This window comes from Vipera ursinii (assembly GCF_947247035.1).
Source record: "Vipera ursinii genome assembly, chromosome: 13".
Taxonomy (NCBI): Eukaryota; Metazoa; Chordata; class Lepidosauria; order Squamata; family Viperidae; genus Vipera; species Vipera ursinii.
This window is the reverse complement of record NC_139526.1, coordinates 19,850,858-19,874,527: the sequence shown is the minus strand read 5'-3', so window position 1 is coordinate 19,874,527 and position 23,670 is coordinate 19,850,858. Positions and strand designations below refer to the sequence as shown.

The following is a 23,670-nucleotide window of genomic DNA, read 5'->3' as shown; positions in this document are numbered from 1 at the left end:
GTACCGGCGAGTTCCGCGGGGACTCCCAGCAGGAGGCCGAAGCTGGGAGCGGAGCGGCGAGGCCGGCAAAGGGACGGGAGTTAGCGAAGGAGGGCCGGGCCCGCTCGCTCCCCATGCCCTCCCCCTGCGCGGCACAGAGACACACACACGGAGATGCGCGGCGGAGCTGGCGGACTTTTTATTGGGGTGCTCCGAGAAGCGCAGACGAGGCCCCGGACAGCGCTAGGGCGACCGAGCCTCGCGAGCCAGGCGGGAACGGGTGACCCTCTTCGGAGGGCTGGAGCGCTTGGTTTTGAGCGCGAAGCCGCGGAGCGGAGGCCGTGGCGGGCAGGAAGAGCTGGATCCCGAGCCGGGGTCTCCGGCGGCCGGCGAAGGAAGACGGGCGGGACTCCGAGCCGAGCGTCTGCAGCCGGGGGAGCCGCAGAGGCAGGTGCAGTTCCAGCTTTTCACCTCCCAGAACTGGTCGCCGTAGTCAAATCTGCAAGGAGAAGCGGAAGTAGAGGCCGTCTCTGCGCCGCCCGCGTACTCACTCACTGCCCGGGCAGCTGGGAAGCCGCGCCCGGCCAGGGAGACCAATAAGGGAAGCCGGCAAAGTAACTTCGCTCTCCCTAATCTTCAAGGCAGGTTCCAAGAATGATCCTTTTGCAGGCAAAATTGCATATTCTCCAGACACGGCCCCATCTTTATGCCCCCCCCACTTTTCCCCAGAAGCCTTCAAGGAGAAGGGAACCACCACCACCCCTTTAATATCTTCTATAACGTTATAGAACTTATAGACACAGTAGAAGTGTTTTGGTCTATGATAGCAAAAAATCTGGAACTGCTCATGAACATTTATGTCTTTTAATAAAACAGATTAGTCTGAAGGTTAATTCCTTAGTTAATCAGCTATCAAATTCCTTCTGGGAATTTTTCATGGTCAGCCTTAACATGTCCCTGGGTAGGCTTGGGGCCGAAGCATCCACTGATCTCAAGGGGGGGTGCCCTACAACAATTGGATCTGGACCAGTCACCTACCCAAGTTCTTCACCAGCTGGGATGGCTCGTGTGCTGAAAAAGGCAATGCCAGGGATCTCATATCCCAGGGCAACTTGTAAGGCCACCAAGTTGGGTTGACATGAATGATTTAGGAAGCGCCCCACATTGCCATAGTAGCGCCCATCGAGGCAGCACTGTTGCCCATCCTGCAAGAGACGAGCTGTGAGCTCAGAGCTACTCTGGCATTGACCCCTTCCTAGAAACATGGGGACATAACAAACGGTGCCCTTGCTTCCAAGTCCCTTCCCCCCAAGTCACATCCCGAGTAAAACAGATTCCACCTGCATGTCCACCATAAAGTAGTAAGTATCTTCCTCTCTGTGTGCAGCCTCAGTGTTGGAAATCAGCTCCCCAAAGTACCTGGCAGAGAGGGGAGAAATGGGAATGCAGTGAAAGAGGTGGGTTGCTCTGCCCTTCCTCTCAGCCCCTCCGCCAAGGGGCAGGGCAAAGAAACCCCGCTCCAGAACTCACTGGCAAAGGAATGCTCCACGGGGCACATCCTGCATGGTGCGGACACCCCAACCCTTGGCAGGTGTCCTGTAAAGTTGGAGCTGGGTTCTGCAAGTATAGAAAAGGCATTACTACTCCCTTTGCAGAAAAGAGCCTTGGTGGAGCAGTGGGCTAATGCCTCCTTAAGTAACACCAGCTGCCTGCAATTAGTGCAGGTTCGCATCCCACCAGGCTCAAGGTTGACTCAGCCTTCCATCCTTCCGAGGTAGGTAAAATGAGGACCCAGATTGTTGGGGGCAATAAGCTGACTTTGTAATAATGCCGCTTGGGGTGTGTGAAAGCCCTAATAAGCAGGCATATACATAGAATGAAGGCTACTGCTAAGTTTGTAAAGCCGCCCTGAGTCTTCAGAGAAGGGCGGGATATAAATGGAATTAAAATAAAAATAAATAAAATATGTTGCTGTAGTAGGGCAACCGTGGGAGAACAGATCCCTCTCACTCATACAGTTAAACTGGTTCTGCAAGAGAGCAACCCAGGGTGGTTCTTGGGCACCTTGAGTTGATGGAACATCAATCTCTGATGATGATGCTTGCCAGACGGGCCTGGAGCTTGCCAGGGACACCTTAGGCTGCCCCTAGTATTCCAGCAGGAGCCAGGACACCTCGGCACACTCACTGGAGACCTCGTTGCACCACCCGGTTGGGGCAGGACCTGGGACAAGCACACAGCATGCTGCATTCATAGATGGATCCCATCTCAGGGGCTGTGCCAGTGGTATCCAGCCTGAGTTGGCCACCCTGCATTGGAAGGGAGAAGAAGCTGACTGGCACTCAGAGTGGTAACATCCCCTCAGCAGGGAGAGGTAAGCCTGAGCATCTCACCGTGAGGGTCCAGGAGCACTGACTGCGCAGAATGCAGGGACAGCTGGCCATGGTGCAGCCTCTATCACACCTGCAGCCCTGAAATCAACCAAAGCAGGAGGCCAAAGGTCAGTCCGGAACATCTCTCTCTCTGCAGAGAGAGTTAGTGAGATGTAAATCCACCAGGTACCCACAGGCAACCCAACCACGTTCTTTTCCCCAAGGATAGTAGAGTAGCAACTGCATGAAGAAAGATGTTTCTGGCGATTTCGCTGTTTCTTACCACAGCTGCTACTCTTCCCACAAGGGACTGCAGCAGAGAGCTGGCCTTAGCCAACACAATTCTACTGCTCAGCATGGAAAGTGAAGGCAAAAATTAACAGTTGGTGCCAATGAAAAAACAAGTTTGTTTTTATTTCATTTCCATTGTGTACTCATGGCTTTCAGGAACCACATGCTGTGCAGCAGTTATCACTTCTGAATCAAGGTTACCTCCTAAAAGCTGAATTACTAAATAGCCTTTAATATGCTCCTTTCTTCAAGCTTTACTATGGGTAAAGTTTCCCCAAAATGGTGAAAAGCCTAATATGGGGAGAAAGGATCCCACCCAATGCATGTCCTTTGAACTACAGTTGATTAAGGGATTTCACTCCTCATATTATACTCTTAATAATAGAAGAATGTGAGTCACAGTAAAGGAACTAGGTACCTTTTGCATTGCATTTCTTTTGTATTGAGCTTAACAGTTTTCTCTCACACACCTTCACACACCAACATAAGACAAAACCAAGAATGATGATGTATGAATCTCCCATTTAAAATAATACTAAATTTGTATTTTATGAAGTGAATGTATTGACTCCAAGAAGGATAATCCTGGAGTAAGAGGGCCCAAATCTCCTCCTCATTTTAAATAACAAGGCTAGTTTTGAGAAAGCAAGCTCACCAAGGGTTGAAAGGTTGCCAACAAACCTTTCCCGAGTGGGTAGAACAAGGAATAAAGACAGCTGGAGTGGAGACTGCAGGGTTTGTGACATACGGAACACCCCCCCCCCCCCCCCCCGCTGAAGTGAAATAAGCATTTTGCCTGCAGCAAAAACAAACTCACTGCTATGCTGCAGATTGAGGCAAAGGGATCGCATGAAGGGCTCTCTGGGCCCAACCAAGGAGGAGAGAGAGAGAGAGAGAGAAGCAACCCTCTTCAAAGAAGTGAACAAGAGAGGCCATCAAGAACAGCGTTAGGGAGAAATTCTTCACAAGCTTTTGAATCTCCAGTGAAGGAGAAGAGAGGCTGATACTGCAGAGGGGATGCCGTTATTATCTGCAAAGAAGCTGAACGAAATCTCTGCCAGTCATACCACGTGTGCTGACCCACAAATGCCAGTTTTCTGGGAGCAAAGATCGGAAAGGGTTAGCAGGTCCTTCCTTCTCCTCTCTGTGGAGACCGACAATATCACAATGAATTATGACCAGTCCACACCCACAGAGAGTGAATTACTGGCTTTGGAAATGGGGCTAATAAAAAAAAAACAATTTTCTAGGATTACCTGGGCAAAGGAATTCCCTAAAAAGAGCCTTCTTGTTTTTTAAAAAAAATAAGGGAAGAATAAAAACAATTTTGGGGTTTGTGCCACCCATAAAATCAAATATAAGATGTTCATGAAGCTTCTTAAAGGCAAACTGGTTCTCTCAAAGGGCATTAAGTTATAACTAATAGGGGCTACAATAACCCCAACGTGTGCCAGGATACAAACTCTGCTAAGCATGGTCCTAGCAAATTCCTCCTAGCCTATTTTGTGCCAATTTTCTCCTTCAGAAGGTGGAAGAAGCCACAAAAGAATCCATTCCCTTTGATTTGATTTTAAGCAAGAGGAAAAAAAATAACCAAATAAGTGACAATAGCAGGAACTCTGGAAGACAGGAATAATGCTGGAGATCCTTGATTTTAAGTGAACTGGGTATGCTGAACACAAATATTGGATTTAAGAAAATTATGTTTTAAATCCATAATCTACAGTCAAATCCAGGCCTGGAAGCCTAAAAGATGGCATACATTCCTCCAAAGAAGGATTTCAATATTAAGTTGAATAATTCCAGCAACAAGGAAAAGAGAAGTAGAAAAATAAATGTGATTACATAAGAAACTCAGTAAAAAAATCTGAAAATGCCCAAAGACATATCTTGCAGGTGGAAAGAAAGGCCACTGAGGAAGCATATATGCAATTGTTGTTGTTGTTAGCTGCGAAGTCGTGTCCGACCCATCGCAACCCTATGGATAACGTTCCTCCAGGCTTTCCTGTCCTCTACCAATATATGCAATACCTTGATTCAAAGGATGCTATCACAAAAGCTAAAATTTGGTTCCTGCCTTTCCTTGCATGCATGCATGTGTATGCATGTGCACGCGTGCATGCGCACATACAACCAGATAACACGATTCAAATGCTAAGGAGGCTTGACTGTTCTTCCCATCCCAAAGGAAGCAAGGAAGGGAAATCTCTTACCTGACTTTGATCCCAGGCTTTTGTGGGAAGAAGCATTGAGCCTGACATAATGTTCCCTGTGATGTAAAGGAAATCTCTGGGAAAGGACTCCTGGTCTACCATATTGAGGCAAGGAATGGCCACTTGCTCAAAGCCCCGAGAGATGTCCCTGGGAAGAGAAGGCAAGGCTGTCTGCAGCCTGAGAAATGCCCATCAACTGGGAATATATTTTTGTGAGATGGGCAGCAACATAGACATGATAGGTAGAAGAGAGAGAGGGAGGGAGGGAGACTGCAACTGACTCACCTGCTCAGTATCTGCTCTACCTGACTTGGCAGCTGGCCAGAGAAGGCCTGCAGAGCCCTGCAGGAGGGGGAGCTGACCTGGGTACACTGCTGGGGCAGCTGCCCTGCTTTGTTCTTCAGAGAGACTGCGCCACAAGCCAGGAAAAGGCTGCAAGATCAGAAGGAGGCCAGGGCCCTGGGCTTTGTGGTCCCTGAGGAGAACTCCAAAGAATTCCATAGTCAAAAGCATCTTATTCCAAGATATTTCCCATTCCACAAGCAACCCCTCCCATCCATCCTTGAGGCACACCTAGGATTGGAATGTCCCAACAACTAAAATGGGCTTCTCACAAAGAGGGATGAGAGTGGACAACTGCCCCATTGGCCTAGAAGACTGAGCAATTAACCCCAGGCCTGGAAGAGGGCTTCAGCTTTACTCCACAGCTGTGTCCTGTGTAATGACCGAACCGTGTGAAGACCCTCCTGCCTTCCTTATCTCACCTGAGGCAATCATGGCACTTCTCTTGGGCTGCCAGGTGCAGAGGTGAGTTACCCAGATGGTTTGTTGCATTTAAGTCAGAGCCAGCTTCCAGCAGCATCCTAGCAATGGTGGGTGAGCCGAAATAGGCCGCCCTGTGCAGGCAAATATTCCCCTCCTGCATGGGATCAGAAGGGCAGAGACCCATGGTTGAGTTGGCTGAAGCCCCTGCCCTGAAGCGCTTTTCTTTTCAGGCAGCCCTGAAATCCCAGCCCCTTAGGAAGAGCAGTGGGAGAGGGAGAGGCCCGCTGCCAAACTGCTTCCCTTCTCAAAGACTGCATGGATGAGACCTTCAGATGAATAACTTCGAGACAAGTAGAACAGAAAGGCTGGATCAGTCTGGAGGACTGTGGAAAAGTTGCTCCCCTTTGTAGGACAGGGCCCAGAAGTAGGGACCCTCTGCCCCCAAGATTCCCTCCTTTACCTTTGCAGGGCTGTTGGGGCCCAATGGCCCACTGCTACAAGATCCATGGGGCTGAGTCTGGAGGTGCAGTTGGAACCAAGCCAGGTGTGACTATGTGACTCTTTGGGGCACCTGGCTGGGTGTTGTCTTTTTCCAGCCCTTTCAAGATTCACCCCTCTTGGTTTGTATGAGGCAGCTGCTGGATGTGCCCCCTTCCCCTTCCCTTCCCCCACACCCCTGTCTTATACACACTTTGTCACAGACATCTGGGTCTGCCCCATGGGACAGCAACAGCTCCACCAGTCTCTTGTGCCGGTATTCCGTGGCCCAGAAAAGTGGGGTTCTGCCAGTGGCATCCTGGAGGAGAGCCAAAGCAAGGGGTAGTCTCACCCTGACAGCCATCTGGTCAGTCAGGCTGTTGGGTAGATGTAGGAAGGAAGACTCCCCCTCCTCAGGGCTCTTGCCTCATTGCTCTACCTGCCTGTTGATGGCCCCTCTTCCTTGGGAGAGGAGCTGCTGGGCCATGTCATAGCAACCCTTCCTTGCAGCTGCACACAAAAGGGCTGCCGTCTCATCTTCCTCCTGCTGCAAGAGATGCTCAAAGCAATTAGAAACTTCCCAGTAAAATTTGCACTGAAATGCACACACACACCATTCCTCCAGCCGGCCTTAGTCAAACTTAATTGCTGGGCAGGACCTCAGTTTAAACAGAGGCAGAGCTGAGCCAGACAGCCTGAATGAACCCTCTCGCTGCCAGTGCTTCAGAGGCCAAGAGGAAGGGAGGCTGATGCCATTCTGGAGAGCTTTCTGCCACATCCTTGCTGCCCTTTACCTGTCTTTCACGAGAGTCTTGGTTAAGGCCTGAGTCTTTGCTTTCTGCAGGGAGGAATTCACAACAGATACAGAGTATGATACATTGCTGCATGAGACTGGGCCCTACCCCACCCCTTAGAAAGCAGCCGGTTATACGCTGCCCAATGGATTATGGACCAGCTGACTTGCTCTGCATCTGAGACAGTCCATCCCCTCCTTTCACTTCTGTCCCCCATTCCAGACCCAGGGCTGCCTCACCATTCAGGCCCATGCTGCTTCCTAGCAACACTGAAAACTGTTAAAGAATTCAGCGGTTGACTGAGGTGATGGACATTCCACAGAATGGTCTTGGGTTCTGCCCAGGCTGAGTGGTACAAGAGAAAGATCTTGCTGGAATACCTTGGCACTGAAAAGTGCCATTGCCGCCTCCTGCTCCTCCTTCCCTGGCATTTGGCCATTTGTGTGTCACCCTGAGGAAGCAGCTCAGGCATCACCCGTAAGGGAACTGCTGAGAACATTTTGAAAGACCTTCCAGGCACAATGCCCAGTCCCTAAAGGTCTGCTGGGAAGCCATGGAGCTTCCTCCTCTGACCCACTGGCATTCCTGAAAAGAGGGCAGGAATGAGGAGCAGCACATGGCTGCCCTTGCTCTCCCTTCAAGGACTGAAGTCTTTGCTTTGGCTTCTGTCTCCATTTGGCAGCTACTATTGGGAATGGCCATGACTCATTTCAGCTCCTGGGCTCCTTATGTATCTCTGCCGTCCCATGCTAACAGATGCTATCCACTAGCTTCAGACTTTCCTGGGTCTCCCACTCTGGCCCCAAAGAACAACTGGCCAGAATTGCAGCTGAAGCTCTCATAGCTCAGTGGTCTTCGGGGGCTGCTCTAAGCAACCTTCCTTCAAACTGCCTGAAAGCCCAGAAGAGCCAGCAGGACTAGCCACGGGAGCCCCAATGCTGCAGGACCTTCCTCTTGACAAGGAGAACAAGGGCTCCTTCAGAACTTCCCCCCTCGCAGCAAGGTCAGAACAAGCAAGTTGGCAGGTGGAAGTTCCTGGTCGGGATTGGCAGAGCCATTCACCAGAAGCCACGTGTCTGGCACAGGGGCCTTATCAGGGCCAGCCCTGCCCTGCCTTGCCTGGAGTCTCTGGGTCCATGCTGGTATGCTGAGTTCCACCATTCTCACTGCCATGGGTTGCCTGCTGGCTTTGTGGCTGGCCATGTCTTCCCTTCAGCCTGCGAGGACACAAGAGGACAACAGCTGGGTGGAGGAGGAAGACATCTTGGTGCTGAACCAGCACAATTTTGACAGGGCTTTGCAGACATATAAGCTGCTCTTGGTGGAATTCTGTGAGTAGAGGAGGAGGAGGTGGAGGAGGGTGGGGCAGCTAGAAATCTTCACAGGGCTCCCTTGGGGCTGCCTTACTGCAGGGGAGCGCAGTCTTCTGGGGAGGGGCAAACTTCCAATCTGAGTGAAGAGAACTGGATATGGGGCGCAGGTTTCATGTGTGAGGCAGGGGCATCATGGTGCCATCTCTAGCCTCAGAAGACAACCCTTGTTCTTCCTGCTCCCAGCTGCTTTGGGGACAATCAATACACACGACTGTGCCTGACAAACTATCCCACAAACCACAGATTGGATCTTTACACCAAACAGTATTTGTTCCCAAAAGAGCCAATGGCCTGCAAATACCTCAAGCTAGTCCCTATAAGGGCGTAGGTTGGGGAACACACACAGTGGTGCACGCTTAGCAAGAGGAGCACACCACGCCTCCCACTGCCTGCAGATCCTGCGCTCGCTCGTTCTATAAGCCTGACAAGTCAACGTTCGGTCAGCTCCAAGCAGCTGCTCTTTCTTTGTTGCAACTTCAGTAGGCAGAGGTTGGCTTCCATTGACCATAAAATCCAAAAAGTCCCTCAGCCAACCCATTTTGGTATGCCGAGTTCTTGGAAGCCATCAGACCCACAGAGAAGCTAACCTTACCTTTGTTATAACTTAAAGTGCTTGGCTCCCCCCTTGTGCTTGAGACTGGAGATTCTAGTGGTTGGGCTAGTTTGACCTTTGAGCTATAGCCCTTCTGATGGTGCCCTGCATGAAGAAGGGCACCCGTCACTCAATCAAAGTAGGTGCCCCCCCCAAGATTCTGGTGTAGAGAGAGAGGAAAACGCTCTCTACCACTCTCTTGTGCATCCTTTTCAGCCGCTGCCCTTCTTGATTGCCTCTCTTCTCTCTCCCTCAGACGTCCCCTGGTCGGGACGTTGCCAGGCCCTGGCCCCAGAGTTTGCCAAAGCAGCTGCGTTGCTAAAAGAGGAGGCGGGTCCCCTGGTGAGACTGGCCAAGGTGGACTGCACCCAGGAGCAGGCACTGAGGGCAGAGTTTGGAATCAGTGGCTACCCTGTCCTCAAACTCTTCAGAGATGGAAACCGCACCCATCCCATGGATTTTCCAGGTTAGCCAGGAAGTGAGTGAAAAACAACCAGCCCTAGTAGAGGGACTCACTGCAGGAGAGTAGCAGAGAGATGACCAGCATCTTCCTTGGAATCTGATGGAAACCTGCCACTCCCAGACCTTTGCGGTGGCCACCTGCTAACACCTCCCTCCCTGTCCCCAGTTTGTAGCAGCGTCTGCCTCTCTCTTTGCGCTGCATGATTTTATGAGCAGCCCAGCCTCGTTTCCCTTTTATTATCGAGTAAACAGTTTTTTAAAGAAAAGAGCAGAACATCTGTTCCGTTGGACATGATAGTAGACCTTCAGCTACTGCTCAGATTTTCCCATATTCTCTGATAAGCATTATAGTCCTCTTGTTCAGAGTTGCTGGTGAGGAAGGAGGTTGACAGCCATCCTCACAACTCCTCCCCTGATTACCATGCTAGGTGAGCAAGAGGCTGCAGGCATAGTGGAGTGGCTAAAACGGAAAGCCAGGCCCAGTCTGGTGCTGCTCGAAGAAGTTGATGCAGTCGCTGGTTTTGTGAAACTCCACAATGTTGCGGTAGTTGGGTTCTTCCAGGTGAGTGACATCTTATTTCCCCCTTTTGAAGCTGCCACAGGCAAGACACACCTTCTCTTCCACATTTCACCCCTATTCACTTGCTGAAATGGATGGGGCGCCTCAAAAATAACCAGAGCCTTTGAACCTTTTCCATGGGAATGAGGCCAGGAATTTCCCCGTTGTTGTCCAGTGGCAGCTTCTGTCCAGAAACCAAAATGTGCTCTCTTCTCCATGGCCTCACACTGCAGCCCTTCCTCTCTCCATGCTGGTTGTGTCCAGAGCTGCCTCTGGCTGTCCCATTCTCTCTAGGATTTGCATGATCCAGACGTGGGTCTCTTTGGTGATGTAGCCAGTGACACTCCTGAGGTAGCCTTTGCCATCACAGACAATCTGCTGCTCTTCAAACAGTACAATATTACTGAGGATACCATCTCTCTCTTCCGGAAGGTAAGATGGTGCTGTGCAAGTATCTTCAGGCTGTGAAGGGATGATGCAACTGTGCCTCTGCAGAGACTGTTTGCTGATTGATGTATTTGCAGGATGATGGCCAGCGGGTAGATTTCTTGGCTAACACAGAGCTAGGCCTGGATACAAAAGACCTGGCTCAATTCATCTCTGTGCAGAGTCTAGACCTGGTGATGGAGCTCACAAATAAGGTCAGGCAGCTGTGATCCCATCAGGGAGCCCACAGCCTCCTTGCTGGCAGATGCGGCCCCTCCTCTCTCTCTTGCATGTGGTGGGATTCATCAAAGGGGCTGCCATGGGCAGGTCATCCATTGGTGCAGTGTGGAGGTACCTCCTTCAGACCTGCTGTTCTGCTGCTCTGTGCAGGAGCCCCCTGCCTGTGTCCAGTTAGGTCAGGATAATTCAAAGGTGGAAAGAGGAGGGATGCTTCAGACCTTCAGGATGGCTCGGCCTGCTTGCCCCGCTGCACCACATGGGCTTTTGTGTCCAATGGCTTGAGGTCTCTCTGCCCAAGGGAGGTAACTGCGGATGGTTTTCCCCTAGAACTCCTCCAAGATATTTGGGGCAAAGATCCCAAATCATTTGCTGCTCTTTATCAACAAGTCAGTGGATTCCCAGCTAAGGCTCCTGGGCCCTTTTCGAGAGGGGGCCACTGCATTCCGGGGTCAGGTAAGTCCAGGATGGAGATGGGAGAGCAGGTGGGACTGCTCCTAGGGAAGCCGCTCCCTCTCCTTTCCTGTTTGGCAACAGGTCTCCTCTTGCTAAGCCAGCCAGAGGGAGGGGAAACACAGCTGGCTGTAATGAAAAGGCCACCAGGGCAAATACGCACACATCATCTCTGGCTGGGGGGGCTTCTGTCTGGGACTACAGGTGCTTTTTGTGCTGGTGGATGTCGATGGGGAAGGGGCTGGCATATTACAGCACTTCGGTCTTAAGGCCTACAATGCTCCCGCCCTCCGTTTCATCAATATTGAGGCCAACAAAAAATATCAGCTAACCACAGAAGGGCTCACAGCACACAGCCTTCACACCTTCTGCCAAGAGGTTTTGCAGGGGAAAATTCAGGTGGGCAGCCGACATCTGGCAAAGGGGGGGCACCCTGGTACATGTGGACCTCTGGGGAGGAAGGCAGCCCCCTAGCCAGCTCTTGCTTATCCCATTTCCAAGATGTCAACAGGAAAGGCCCTTCTGTGCACAGCTCCGGGAAAAAGCCACAGATGCATTTCCAGCACCCCCCTCTCTCCGCCCAGGTCACACAGCTTATGCCAAACTGCAATATGCCCCTTTGCCAATTAGGTACTATCTTTCCCAGAAGCCCCACCTCTGGTTTGCCTTCTGTTCCAGCCCCATCTGATGAGCGAGGAGATCCCAAGTGACTGGGATAAGAAGCGGGTGAAAGTCGTGGTGGGCAAGAATTTTGAGCAAGTTGCATTTGATGAAACCAAAAACGTGTTTGTGAAATTCTGTAAGCATCTGGACACAGCTAATGCTAAGCTTTTATAAAGGTCCCAGCGTGGCCTGAGGTTGGGGGTGGGTAGCTTTTATGACCACAAGGCCTGCCAGAGGGGTGTAGAGTTGCACACCTGCCCAAAGGGTTTTGCCTCTCCCAGCAGCAGGTAACTCTGTCTGGGTTGAGAGGGATGGTGTATGAAACATAGAATGAATTACGAAAATGTTCTAGGCACTTTAAGCCGAAGGAGAGGCGCATATTCTCCCTTCTCCCCCACTTCCCCAAGCCTGCTGGCTTGCATTCCAGAACAGGCTTTGCCCAGATAACCACGGAGCAACTGGGGTCCCACCTGAATCCCCAACTGCCTGTTAGACAGGCAAGTGGATTGTGCACAGCAGCCACAGACAATCCAAGCCCAAGCTTGTGCAGCTCACCTCAGAGGCCAGTGTTCAGTATTTTTAATCTGACAACAAGACCCCCACCTCAGAAGACCCCCTCCTATTCTGTCTCCACAGATGCCTCCTGGTGTCCCCACTCCAAGGCACTGGCCCCGGCCTGGGAAAAGTTAGGAGAGAAATATAAAGATCACAAGAATATTGTCATTGCAGAGATGGATGCCACAGCCAACGAGGTGGCAGACCTGACCATCCGTGGCTACCCAACCCTGTACTTCTTTCCCGCTGGGCCAGGCCGGCAGGTACAACAGCATCTCTCCTGCTCTAAAGATTTGGCTGCTGATTGGGGGAGGAAGGACGTGGGGCCATGCTGACTGAAGGTTTCCTCTCCAGGTGATTGAGTACACGGGTAGCAGAGATCTTGAGAGCTTCTCAAGATTTCTGGAGGAAGGAGGGAAGCCTCTCTCCAACAAAGAGACTGGAGTAAGTATTAGAACCCTATAGAAGAGGGACTCCAGAATCCACCCAGCTTTCCTGCCCAGCAAAGAGAAGGTTCTGCTTAGAGAGGCCATCTGGAATGACTGGAGGAGTCTTTTTTCCAGGTTCCCATCTGGATTTGGGGAGACACTCCTGTGCCTGGCACAGTCTATGCCAGGGGTAGGCAACCTTGACTCTTTTATGACTCGTGAACTTCAACTCCCAGAATTCCTGAGCCCGCTGGCTCAGGAATTCTGAGAGTTGAAGTCCACGTGTCATAAAAGGGCCAAAGTTGCCTATCCCTGGTCTATGCTGTAATTCCCAGTGATATAAGCCAGCTTCTAGGTCTTCCTAGAATGTGGATTCTAATCCTTGGTTCCCAGGTTCACAATGAAAATTCACGCATGCTACTTTGGACAATTGGTCTGAGGGATGGAGGGAGGACAGGGAGAAAACAGTCTTGGGTGTTGCCCTCACAAGGATGGGGAGGGGCTTCTTCCTGAACCTGTCTTATTCCCTCACATGCTTCAACCTCAGCTTCCTAAGACACTGTTTCGCAAACAAGCAGAACTGTGCCTATGTGGACAATGGTTGCTGTTGGGAAACAGTCCACACCTAGCTACTGGAGTAAAGGTTGCCTCTGCCTTTCTAGACTGCTGAGATCCTCAAAGAGCCACAGCTGGATGGGATGAATCCACCAGAGGCCAGGGAGGAGTTATAAATCCTGCTGGCCCCGCCTGAGCCTCACTTTCTACAGGAGCCCCCCCCCCCAGCATCATAAACATTATGACCTTGACTGTCAAAAGAAGATTCTGTGAAAGTCATGTTTTTCAAGCCGTGCAATACATATAACCCTGAAAATAATCAGTTACTTGCCAATATGCATTTCTACCCTATGGTCTCTCTCAAATACTTTCCGGAGCTGGCTCCTTCCGTGTATACCAGTCCGCTCTAGTCCCTTCCCTCACCTTGCCCTTCCACACAAAAGCTCTGCAAAAGAATCCACAGGTAGAAGGAAAGGCAGCTGGTTGGTTCAGTGTCTAACGAGCCACAAACATTTCTGACATAACTATCCAAACTCAGCAGAGTTTCAGCCTTTCAGTCACAGGCTCAGAGGTCTCCTGGTCTGCACCTACCAGGAAGGTCAAATTGCTCCAAACTCTCAGAAGTCAACCCTCATTTGGCAACTGGCCAATCCTCTCCTCCCCTTCCCTTGAGAACCAAGTACTTTGCAAAAGCCCTGCATGCACACATACACCCAGAAACCATTGGAACATAGGCCTTTATTCCATTGTTGTACCTTTGAAAAGATCAATTGTACAAGTCAGCATGTGAAAAAAGTTCCAGAACTGCCAGCCATTTGCTCAGCCACTGAGGCCTGAGCCTTGTTTAGAAAATGTACATATCTACAACTGAACCCTTCAGAAAAAGGGAAATGAAGATCCGGCTCCAGCCGGGCACTACACATTAAAATGTCCATCCAATGTGGAACACAATCCGAGCCCAGGAAAGCCAGAACCTGACTCAGGGAGGGAACAAGCATGAGGTTGGAAGGCACTCGGTGACATTCGCAAAGGACGGGTGCTGGTGGGGGCTGCTCCATCTCCTCTGCCATGGATACGTGGAGCCCAGGTTGTGTGTGTGTGTGTGTGTGTGTGTGTGTGTGTGTGTGTGTATCTACCATTGGGGGGGGGGGAGAACAGTGAAACAGGAGGGAGAAGCACACAGTTCAGCAAGGAGAAGAGACATCTACTTCTGCCATAAGCCCACTCTCTCCCCCTCCAGCTGCCGAATGGCAAGAAAATGAGAGAGCAAGGCATGGGGTGGCCCTAAGCATCTTGGAGTCTTCCTCTGCCCCTCGGCAGCATCTGAACAGGAAGACCTATTAGGGAACATAACAGCAGAACAAGGTGCAACGCTTATCAAGTAGGCCCCATTCCAAGCCTATGAAAAATGCAAATCAGAGCCTTGTTCATTCTGCCTCCTCTCATATAGGGGTCTCCAGCTTATGGCTTGGCCCACCATCCTGTGGCTGTAATATTGCAAACCAGGTATCATCTCAAAGACAGCCTTTGGTGCAGCTTCTGTCAATAGCTGTGTAATGTTCTAATGCAGCAAGCTGAGGATCCTACATGGTGTGGAGAAAGTTGTGACTTCCTCAGGGAAGGCAAGCAGAGCGCTGTGGCTGCCAGGCCTTTTGGCTCACCCAGGTTAATCAATCTTCTCTACCTTCCCAATTATCTTCTCTTCAAAGATGGGCAGGACCGCATCCTCCTCTTGAACTTCTTCAAACACAACTCCACAGTCAAACTCATCACTGACTTTCTTGAAGTAATACCTTTAAAACAGGGATGGGAGGGCAATTCAGAGGAGAAGGTTTTGCCACCAAGAGACCATCACAAGCAGGCCAGCTATGAGATGCTTCTAGGGGGCTATTGCAAATCCATCAAGGACTGTCTAAAAAGCACCAAAGCTACAGTGATGACCCCAGTCCAGATATCTAGCCTATCAGAGCCCCATTTTTCTTCTTTGTCTTTGTACTTGTTTGAGAAAACTACTTCTCAACTTCTGTTAACCAAGTAGATTGCATAGACGATTTGTATTTTCAATTCTCATCCTGGCTTTTTGAGAGGGAAAACACTGAGCCCTAACCCAGGTAACCCCCAGTTCATCCAAGGTGAGTCTCCAGTCCCCAAGAGCTGATGCTTTGCTCTGGGCTGAAGGAGGACTTGAGGGAAGCCCAGAGGAATGGGTGCACGCCGACCTCCCGTGCCAGTTCCCTGCCCATTCTTACCTGTAATTCCCTTTCTTGGTCAGCAACTCCTTGAACTGACCCAGCGTGACCACCCGGCCTTTGACGAGGGTGCGGTAGGGGATCGGCTCCCCGCAGAAGTAATACGCCACCACAATATTCTCACAGGGCTGGGAGAAACTGTTGCCCGCTTTCTTGGGTGCCTTCATTCTAGGAGGCCAAACAGAGAGGAGGTCCTTCGCTTGCAGACCTGCCTGGCTGTCTCAGCAAGGGCAGCCAGCCACCAATGAGGGCAGGTGGGGAAACAGCTGCACCAAAGGGGGCTCAGGACTGGGGAGGGGAAAGAAGCTACAAAACGCAATTTGCCCGAAGAGCAATCTCCAACCACCAGGCCAGCCTGGGGAGGACAGACTGGATTCCAGAAAAGAGGGAGGAGCCAAAGAACCTCAAAACAGACGAGAGGCCCAGGTTGGAAACGGTGACTGCATTCAGCACTGTCACCAAACTGCCCTGACAGAAGAATGGCCATCCTGGATAACACCATGAATATATCGGAAGAACAACGTGGACCTTAGATAATTCTCTTATTTTACCCTTAATTTCTCTGATCGGGGATCCATCTCAGTGGCCTTCCTGACTACAAACCAAGCCTATCCAGCCTCAAAAGCTTGGGAGAGGGGAATGGGGGGGTGAGGAGAGAAGAATATCGGAAGCTCCTCTGGTAGCGAAGAGGAAGGGCTTTCCCACCATAGCTACAGCCGAGGGCGGAGAGAAAGCGACCAACCAGTCCCTCTTCCCAGCCTCTCACCTTCTGGCTTCCTGGCCCTCCAAAGTCGCAGGGGAGATCCCTGGGCCAGGAGGCAGCAGAGAGATGGCCTGGGACACGCAGCAGCAGGGGGCGCTCCTCATGTTCCCGGCGCTGAAGTGGGCCTGGCCCAGCTCTACCCTCAAAAGGCCCAGGGGAGAGTGAGGGGTTCCTAGGATAAGCCAGAGCTCCAGCACTACCGAAGGGGCTCCCCCTTCCCTCCCTCCTGCTTTACCTCTGTTTGGCAGCTGGTTTGCTGGTTCTCTTCTCCTCCTCCTCCAGCCGCCGTCGGGCTTCCTCCAGCTGCGTCAGAGGGTTGGGAGCAGGGTTAGGGGGCATGGTTGGGTCCTGGATGAAAGGGTGGGACGGCTGCACAACATTCCGGAATGAGACCCAGGGGTGCACAGCCATAGGGCGATCAACGGGAACCGGGCGGGATGGCTCGTGAGCCAGTTGCTTCTTTGTACCCGATGAGCTTCAAAGAAAACAAACAAGAAATTGACGGAGTGTCCCAGGACAACTGCAGCACGCCACAGATAACAGAAATAAATAAAGCAGAACTGCTGGATAAAGAATCCTAAACTCCGGCTGCCTGTCAGAAGGGGGCTGCCTTGCCATCCCCCGAGTTCCCGAACCCAAGGCAGACAGCAGCAGCAGGTGCTTCTGTCTCTTCTTCCACTTGACGAGAAGACGTCCTCCCCACTCAAGACATGGGAAAGGGTCTGCAAAGGGTCTGCGGTGTACTTTGTGGAGGCTTCCAAGGACTCCCCCAAGAGAAGCTGAGAGGAGGATGAATCTGAGAGCTGGTTCTCTTCTTTCTACCTCCTGCAGTACAGAGCAAGCCCATCCCTCCAGAGCCCAGTCTGGGCAATAACAAATGCCAGAAATCAAGCAATACAGCCTGTTCTTTGCTGAAGCATCTGGGAAGAGGAGGCTACGGCACCTCGTTCGTTTGCTGCTCCGGTGGTGGGTCAGGGTGGAGGAATCAAGCAGCAGGGAGGCAGCCCAGAGCTGCTGTTCTGCCAACCTGAGTCCCAGCACCAGACGCTCATTTCACCTTTTCCCCCAGACGGCGCCTTCACCACAGCCTCACAGCCACATGCAGACTTGCCACCTCTACCATTTGCCAACATTGGGGTTCCATGTGTCTTTCCCCTCCTGACCCCACTCACCCATGGGTAGTCTTCCGGTGCCTGCTGATCTCCTTTTCGCCTTCTATGATCCACTGCATGATCTTCTGGTTCCTTTCCAGGTCTTCTGGAGAGCCAGGCACATCGTGGCTGGCGCCGTCATTTTTCCCAGGGTCAGACTTCTTGGCACTCCGCTTGGACAGCAAGCCAGCTTTCCCACTAGCCAGAAGAGGAGAGAGAAGCAAGATCTTCCTCTCGTTGCTTCTCCCAAAGCACGGGAAGAAACAGATTCCTGGGGCCAGCCTGGCCTTGACTCTGCTGCACTCTGGTTCTCACAATAGCACACCAACTCTGCCCTGAGAAGCTGAGGGCAACTTCTGCACCCCCACCCCCTCTTGCAGGTCTTCAGCTAAGACGGAAGCAGCATGACCCCACACACAAGAGCAGAGGGGCTTAAACCTCTTGTCTGGGTCTCTCGTTCGTCCACTCTGCAGCTGCCGATCTCAAGGACTCTAGTGGAGTGCCGAGGGGCTGAAATCACACCCATCCTCAGCCTTGGAAACTCCCTGGAACACTTTGGACCAGCAAGTTCTCTCAGCCCCCACCTACCTCACAAGGTTGTTGTTAAGAGGGATAAAATGAAGGGAGATATCCATTTAAGCTGCCTCAAACTCCTAGAGAAAGATGAAATATAAATCTAACAAATAATGGCCAAATTCACCTGTAGGCCATGACATCCAGAGGACCCGAGGCCAGGCCCATGTTCTCCCCATAGGCCCGTGACTTGGTGGCGCAGCTGTGAGGATCCACACTCCAGGCGAAAGGGCCCTGCATACGCTGGCCGGTTGTCTCCTCCATTGTCTCCTTGGCCTTCAGACCAGCATGGTGATGGACCACGTGGTGATACACATGCTTGTGGTGGTAAAGATTGGCGGTCTCCAGCTTCAGCCCCGACTTGCTGGCATGCTTGCCGTGGCCCAGCGGGACAGACCCAATCAGGCCATGTAGTTTGCCGACAAGCCCGCTGTCCGGAGATCGGGGTTTGGGGGATTGGCAGCCGGGGGTTTTCATCACCCGTTGCACGTGCTCATCCAGAATGCTCTCCGGGTTCTCTTCGTGAGCATCGTGCGCCTGCAGCTCAGCATAGCGGGGGGCAAAGTGGGGCAAGAGCTGCGGGGGGGGCAGCTTGTGGCTCATGAGGGACGAACCCAAGGGGAGGTCTGCATCTTCCCCTTCTTCCTCCTGTCACAAGACACAGTCAGGTCAGGGCACAACGCAACACGGGCAGAGGACCCAGAGGAGGTGGCAAAGGCCTGAAGCCCAGGGAGAGGATGGCAGCTCCCATCACCCAGCAACAAGGGGATTCAGCAGAGTCAGTCACTTCGAAAATAAGCAATGGCTCTGGATTTTCAGGCCCAGCTCCTCCTTTCCCCACCCCACCTGGCTTCTCCGGAGTCCCCAGGCAGCTGCCCCTCTCCTCCGAGAACTGGGGGCATGGCAAAGGCAGCAGCTCCACTCACGGCTCGGACACGCTTCAGGCGCTCCTCCAGCTTGGCCTCTGCTTCCCGGTCCCTCAATACTTCCTCCAGGCGGTTGATCAGTTCGGCAGCAAATTTCTGGGGTTCAACGTGGATGTCCTTTGGCATTCGGTAAGTACGCTGCACGAAAGAAGCACCAGTGTGCAAAGCGACCTCGCCCTCCTCCCTCCCAGTCTTAGGATCAAGGGATTGTTTTCCTCTTGATCTTTGTGCGGAGGCAGAAAAATGGCCTTTCTCATTCTGCCTGGTCCCATCGACTCCCCTGCACGGAAGCCTCTCCGGAGCGGTAATGGCCAGCTCATCATTTCCTCCCATCTGCTTCTGAGGCCTTGCCAGCTGTTGCTCAAAGCCACCAGCCTCCCAGAAATTTACTCCCAAGCAGCAGGAACTTCTCAGACACTGGGAAGTTTCCACAAAGGGGCTGAAATGAGGGGCATCGGCTGACCTGTGCCTTGCCTGTAAGAACTTGCTTGGGGACAGAAATTTCCAGACACAGAGAGCAGAAGTCACTGGTCGGATAATCGCCAAAACTCCCTCCCCACTCCAAGTGGACACATGAGACTCCAGGCACACCAACGGACTCCACCAAGACAACCCATAAGCTTCCTCTGGCACCAACAAAAAATCCAGGCAGATTATTTTTTTTGGCAGGTGGGAGGTCAGGTTTGGAGGGGCTAACTGCACCAGCTGGGAAGGGCCTGTGGGGGAGAAAAAGGGGCTCCAAGGTGGGAAGCAACTTTCTAACTGGGTTGGACTCAGTCTGGCTCTGGGCCCTCAGGCCCCAAACCACCTGCTTGTTCCTTGCTAGAGGCCAGGAAAGGAAGACCCTCGGAAACATAGCCTCCCCCCCCACCCCCAGAGCGCTCTCGCCCCCTTACTGGAATGTGAGGTAGTGGCACACGTCCATTTGCTTTGGCACTTTCTTGCATCTCTCTGCGATGCTGTTTGCGCAGCCGGTAAGGGGGAACCCCGTCTCTGCCGTAAGGAAGCCACAAGGCATAAGCTAAAAGGCTGCTCGGTGGAGAGCCCGAACCCCCGTTCAGCAGCCCCAGAGCTCTTCTGCCCAAGCAGCACCTTCCTCCCACTTGCTCAGGACAGGAAGTCCCACCAGGAGCTTGGCCCCCTCCCATCGCAAATGCCCTCCCTCCATTATCTTACCAGCTCCTGTAACGCTCTGTTTCCAGACCGGTAGGGGGCCAGGAGAGATTTTTATAAGCAATACAGTTGCCTTTCTAAAGATGGCTGCTGCGGGCATGGGCCCAGGTTTAGAAGAACTGCTGGAAGGACTGAAAATCTGCTCCCAGAGACACCCTCCCACCTTCCATTCCACTCCCCCCTTCCCAAGTACTCACAGGCTGCTATCAGTCAGTGACATGGTGTCAGCGTCACTGGACATGCTGTGCTGCTCACTGTCATTGGCGCTGGTGGCTGGTGCCAGGGCATAGCCGGTGTTGACATAATACGGATGCCCTGCCTCTCTCCAAGACCCAGACCTGCCAAGAGAAAACCAAGCAATGCCCAGAACCCCACAGCACTTACATCCATGCTGGGAGGACTGTCGCCAACAAAATCCATTCATGCCCACCAGTATGTCAGGGGAGGGCAAAACAGAGTCACCTTGGATCACAAGATGGGTGGCAAATAAATGGGATGGATGGATGGATGGAAGGAAGGGCAAGTGTCCACATTATAAACCGATCTTCCAAACATTATGATGTCCCCACTAAAGACATCTCATTTTTTTTAAGCATGTAAGACTTTTATGGAGTCCTTGGTACTTTCTAAGTTTAGTCGTTTGCTTGAAATGTTTCACTACCTAACAAGATAACAACATCAGTGCAAGTGTGGGGTTTACTGGCTTGCCTCCACTTACTTGACTGATGTTGCCTAGTTGGGTAATGAAACACCTGCAACCAGACTCAGAAAAGAGCAAAAACTATTGTAAAAGGTGCAGTAATGTTTACAAAATTTTGTAATTGTCTTTACTGGGTCTCTTAAATATTATACAAAAGCAAAAAGAGTTACTGACAGTTTTACAAAATTGAGCTTGGCGGAGCCTGAATCTCCAACAGGGGGGTCTTTGAATGAGAAGGAAAATGGCTTTTCTGAGCAAGACGTAAGAAACATCTTTCTGATTGATTCTGAGGATTTCCTCATCTTTGCCCTATGAAATCCTTGTCCAGAATGATTCAACCTTTTGTGTAAAGAACTCCAGCACCTGTAAGCATTTTCTCATGTAAATAAAATAACCACCAAAAAACATTTCCTCCTTTTCTCAGCCCTTCAGCTGCCTTTTAACTCGGAGGAAAAAGGGCTGTCACCCAAATCCTGATATATACTGTAACACATATTTGGTATTAGATGAATTTTATTTCAGATCTCTAGTGTGTTTAATTTTTGCAAGGGAAAAAGGGAATTTTGGCAAAGAAAAAAAAAGAAACTTATAGTCTTTAGGCAGTTGGGAGAAATCTGGAGTTTGCCCTTTTTTAGAAAATTAGCTTGATAACATCCAAGAGAAAACAGGGAGATTTAAATTGAAAGCCAACTCAGAACTAGAAGTAGGGATGAGGAGATTTCGAGCTGCATTTTTAGTCATTATTAACCCTCTTTATCTATTTTCTGTGTTGTCTTCTTACACAATTCACCTTGTATGTTGACTTTAATAAACTCCCTGGTTTGGGTAAACTCTCTCTTTGTGAAGTGAGAGGCAGAAACAGGTACAAAAGCTGGACTACCTAGCTCAAAACTCCCTAGTCACCTATGTCTTAAAAAGGAAGCAGTTGTCTGTCTGCAGCCAGAGGCCTTGCATTATAACCCTGCAATAAAATTCCTTGCCCTTCGCTTGCTTGACCTGACATCCCAAAGAAGGCACCAGGATGCCTGGATGACTAAAAACAAACAGAGTGAGCTTCATGGTTCAAGAGTGTCCCAGCTGCAAAGGTGAACTGCTTTCTGGCAGCCAGGATGGTCAGTCTGGACTGAGGAGACAAACAGATGGTCTGACAGATGTGCACCTACAGTATTCTCCCCACCTCCCAGCTGCAAGCACCTTCGCCTCCTCTCCTGCAACAACACTGCAGCCCCCAGCGCCTGCAGCCAGATGGACAAAAGCAGACAGTAAACAAAGGCATCCTTGGACTGTGGCTCTCACCTGAACTCCCTCCCCTCGCTGTAATGCCTGATCCTGGGGCCTGGCTGGGTGGCTGTCTCCAGAAGAAGCTTCTGGGTGAATCTGCTGGACGAGGCAGACTCCGGATCAGTTGCCATCTGCCCCTCCTCTCTTTCTGTGATGTCTTGGTCACATTTCCACTCTTCATCCTCGTTCAAGGTTGGCAGGTACCCAGGCAGGCCCTTCCCCGTCCCAGACCCTGAACTCTGATCGCTGTGCACTTTGGGGCTCTCCCCACCTGTCCTCGTGTACTCCAAATAAATATCCGACTTCAGGAACAAGGGGTAGGTATTCTCCTCAATCATGGACTGGATTTCCATCTGCGCCTGGTCAAACATGGCCGGGTCAATAAGTTGCTTCAGAACACAGTCTTTGATGAAGCTTTTAGTGGCTGGCTTCACCTGCCGGGATACGATTCCGTTATTGTCAAGAATGTATTTCTTGTAAATGGCTTTGGCCAGCTTTAACCTTTTCTCCTCGTTGGAATCGCAGGGCGCCAGCTTCCGGAAGCCGCTGCAGGCAAACCAGAAGTCCAGCAAATCTACGCAGCTCTCCTGTTTCAGAAAGGTCCGGAAAAGGTGGATGCCGTCTTGATCGTCCAGCAAGGAGTGTAAGGACTCTGCCCATCGCAGGTAAGGCGGCGTCGGGGAAGCGCTGCCCTCCGGCTCATAGCCCAGATCCAGGTCCGGACGCCGCGGGGTGGCGGTGATCGTCTCGGCTTTCCCTCCGTCGCCCTTCCCGGCAGAAAAGCCGTGGCCGGCGGGCCGCGGGTCCGCGGAAACGAGGTCGCCCTCTTCCCCGGGGACCGGGGGCCTGGGCGCGTCCTCGGTGAAGCCGCCACCGAGGTCCAGCGGGAAGCCTTTCTCCTGCGCGCTCATCTCGCGGACGGGAACCGGCCGTCCCGGCGGCGGCCCGGCTCAGCGCGCCAGCAGGAGCGGGGAGCTCCGGCTGCAACCGCGGGGAAGGCCCGCCAGAGGCGAGAAGGGGCGCTCCTCCCGCGGCCGTCGCAGAAGCCGCCCGGGCGACCCGCTCCCCGCCACCCCAGGCCGGGCCCGCCGCTCGCGCCAGACCGAGGCCGAAGCCGCCGCGCCGCCTGCTCCTTTTGTCCGCCCGGCCGGCGAGAGCGGCGGCGGCGGCGGCGGCGGTCAGGCCGCGCACGTGGGGTCGCGCCCGGATCCCCCGCGGACGGGGAGGGAGACGGGACGAGGCCCGGGACGCTCACCAGAGTGCGGCGCGTAGGCGCCGCGGCCCAGGCGAAGCTGAGACGGGAGCGGCGCGGGAAGGCGCCGGGCGCCGGCCCCCCATGGCCCCTGGAGCGCTGCCTGCCCGGCCCGGCCCAGCTCAGCTCAGCCGACGCTCGGCAGCGCCTCGCCCTCGCGTCCGCCCTTCCGCGGGGAGCGGCGGCCCAGCAGCGCCCCCGGCGACCCGGAGGTGGAAGCGGCGGCGGCGGCGGCCGGGCGGGTGGGAGCCAAGGGAGGGAAACCTTCCGCGATTTCCCTGTGGCTCCGCGGCGGTAACTGGGCGGGATGGCTGGTGGGCAGCCGCTTAAGCCGCCCAAGGGGCCCCCGCAGTCCTAGGCTGCCTCCGTAGAGGGACAGCATCCAGCTCACAGGAAGTTGATACTACC

The 23,670-nt window shown here is 52.5% G+C and overlaps 3 protein-coding genes across 7 annotated transcripts; 1 reads left to right on the top strand and 2 right to left on the bottom strand.

The window, feature by feature from the left end:
* Positions 1–162: 162 nt before the first annotated feature.
* LOC310646538 (histone-lysine N-methyltransferase EHMT2-like) lies at positions 163–8,085 on the bottom strand. The gene is made up of 13 exons (XM_083373088.1): positions 8,011–8,085; positions 6,892–6,935; positions 6,537–6,644; positions 6,312–6,416; positions 5,620–5,774; positions 5,141–5,287; positions 4,856–5,003; positions 2,373–2,450; positions 2,167–2,288; positions 1,510–1,596; positions 1,320–1,398; positions 1,018–1,184; positions 163–478 (listed from the first exon to the last, which is right to left on the bottom strand). The coding sequence occupies exons 1-13, from the start codon at positions 8,027–8,029 to the stop codon at positions 223–225; spliced, it is 1,515 nt and encodes a 504-aa protein (XP_083229214.1). The 5' UTR covers positions 8,030–8,085; the 3' UTR covers positions 163–222.
* AXIN1 (axin 1) lies at positions 8,005–23,473 on the bottom strand. 5 transcript variants are annotated; one of them, XM_083373085.1, is made up of 10 exons: positions 22,026–23,473; positions 20,227–20,367; positions 19,753–19,849; positions 18,857–18,994; positions 18,058–18,578; positions 17,379–17,555; positions 16,442–16,681; positions 15,444–15,611; positions 14,879–14,987; positions 8,005–8,108 (listed from the first exon to the last, which is right to left on the bottom strand). In XM_083373085.1, exons 1-10 carry the CDS (start codon positions 22,919–22,921, stop codon positions 8,055–8,057), a joined length of 2,541 nt encoding a protein of 846 aa, XP_083229211.1. In that variant the 5' UTR covers positions 22,922–23,473; the 3' UTR covers positions 8,005–8,054. The 5 variants fall into 5 exon arrangements, 4 of the variants coding, with proteins under 4 accessions (XP_083229211.1, XP_083229210.1, XP_083229212.1 ...); XM_083373084.1 differs by lacking the exon at positions 8,005–8,108 and adding an exon at positions 13,916–14,531; XM_083373087.1 differs by lacking the exon at positions 8,005–8,108 and adding an exon at positions 14,399–14,531 and having other exon boundaries at positions 14,856–14,987.
* PDIA2 (protein disulfide isomerase family A member 2) lies at positions 8,551–12,908 on the top strand (the record flags this gene model as incomplete). The annotated part of the gene is made up of 10 exons (XM_083372400.1): positions 8,551–8,588; positions 8,946–9,322; positions 9,747–9,946; positions 10,172–10,309; positions 10,402–10,518; positions 10,871–10,996; positions 11,144–11,455; positions 11,672–11,792; positions 12,293–12,474; positions 12,566–12,908. The coding sequence occupies 10 exons, from the start codon at positions 8,551–8,553 to the stop codon at positions 12,674–12,676; spliced, it is 1,722 nt and encodes a 573-aa protein (XP_083228526.1). The 3' UTR covers positions 12,677–12,908.
* Positions 23,474–23,670: the final 197 nt, after the last annotated feature.

Coding starts and splice junctions, on each gene's coding strand:
- LOC310646538 (XM_083373088.1), bottom strand. Junction 1,597..2,166: donor GTGGTGCAACGAGGTCTCCA/GTGAGTGTGCCG, acceptor CTATACTTGCAG/AACCCAGCTCCAACTTTACA. Junction 479..1,017: donor CCAGCTGGTGAAGAACTTGG/GTAGGTGACTGG, acceptor TTCTCCTTGCAG/ATTTGACTACGGCGACCAGT.
- AXIN1 (XM_083373084.1), bottom strand. CDS start 22,921: ATGAGCGCGCAGGAGAAAGGCTTCCCGCTGGACCTCGGTGGCGGCTTC. Junction 20,368..22,025: donor AGCGAGGGGAGGGAGTTCAG/GTGAGAGCCACA, acceptor TTCTCTTGGCAG/GTCTGGGTCTTGGAGAGAGG. Junction 18,579..18,856: donor GCCTGAAGCGTGTCCGAGCC/GTGAGTGGAGCT, acceptor GTCTTGTGACAG/GAGGAAGAAGGGGAAGATGC.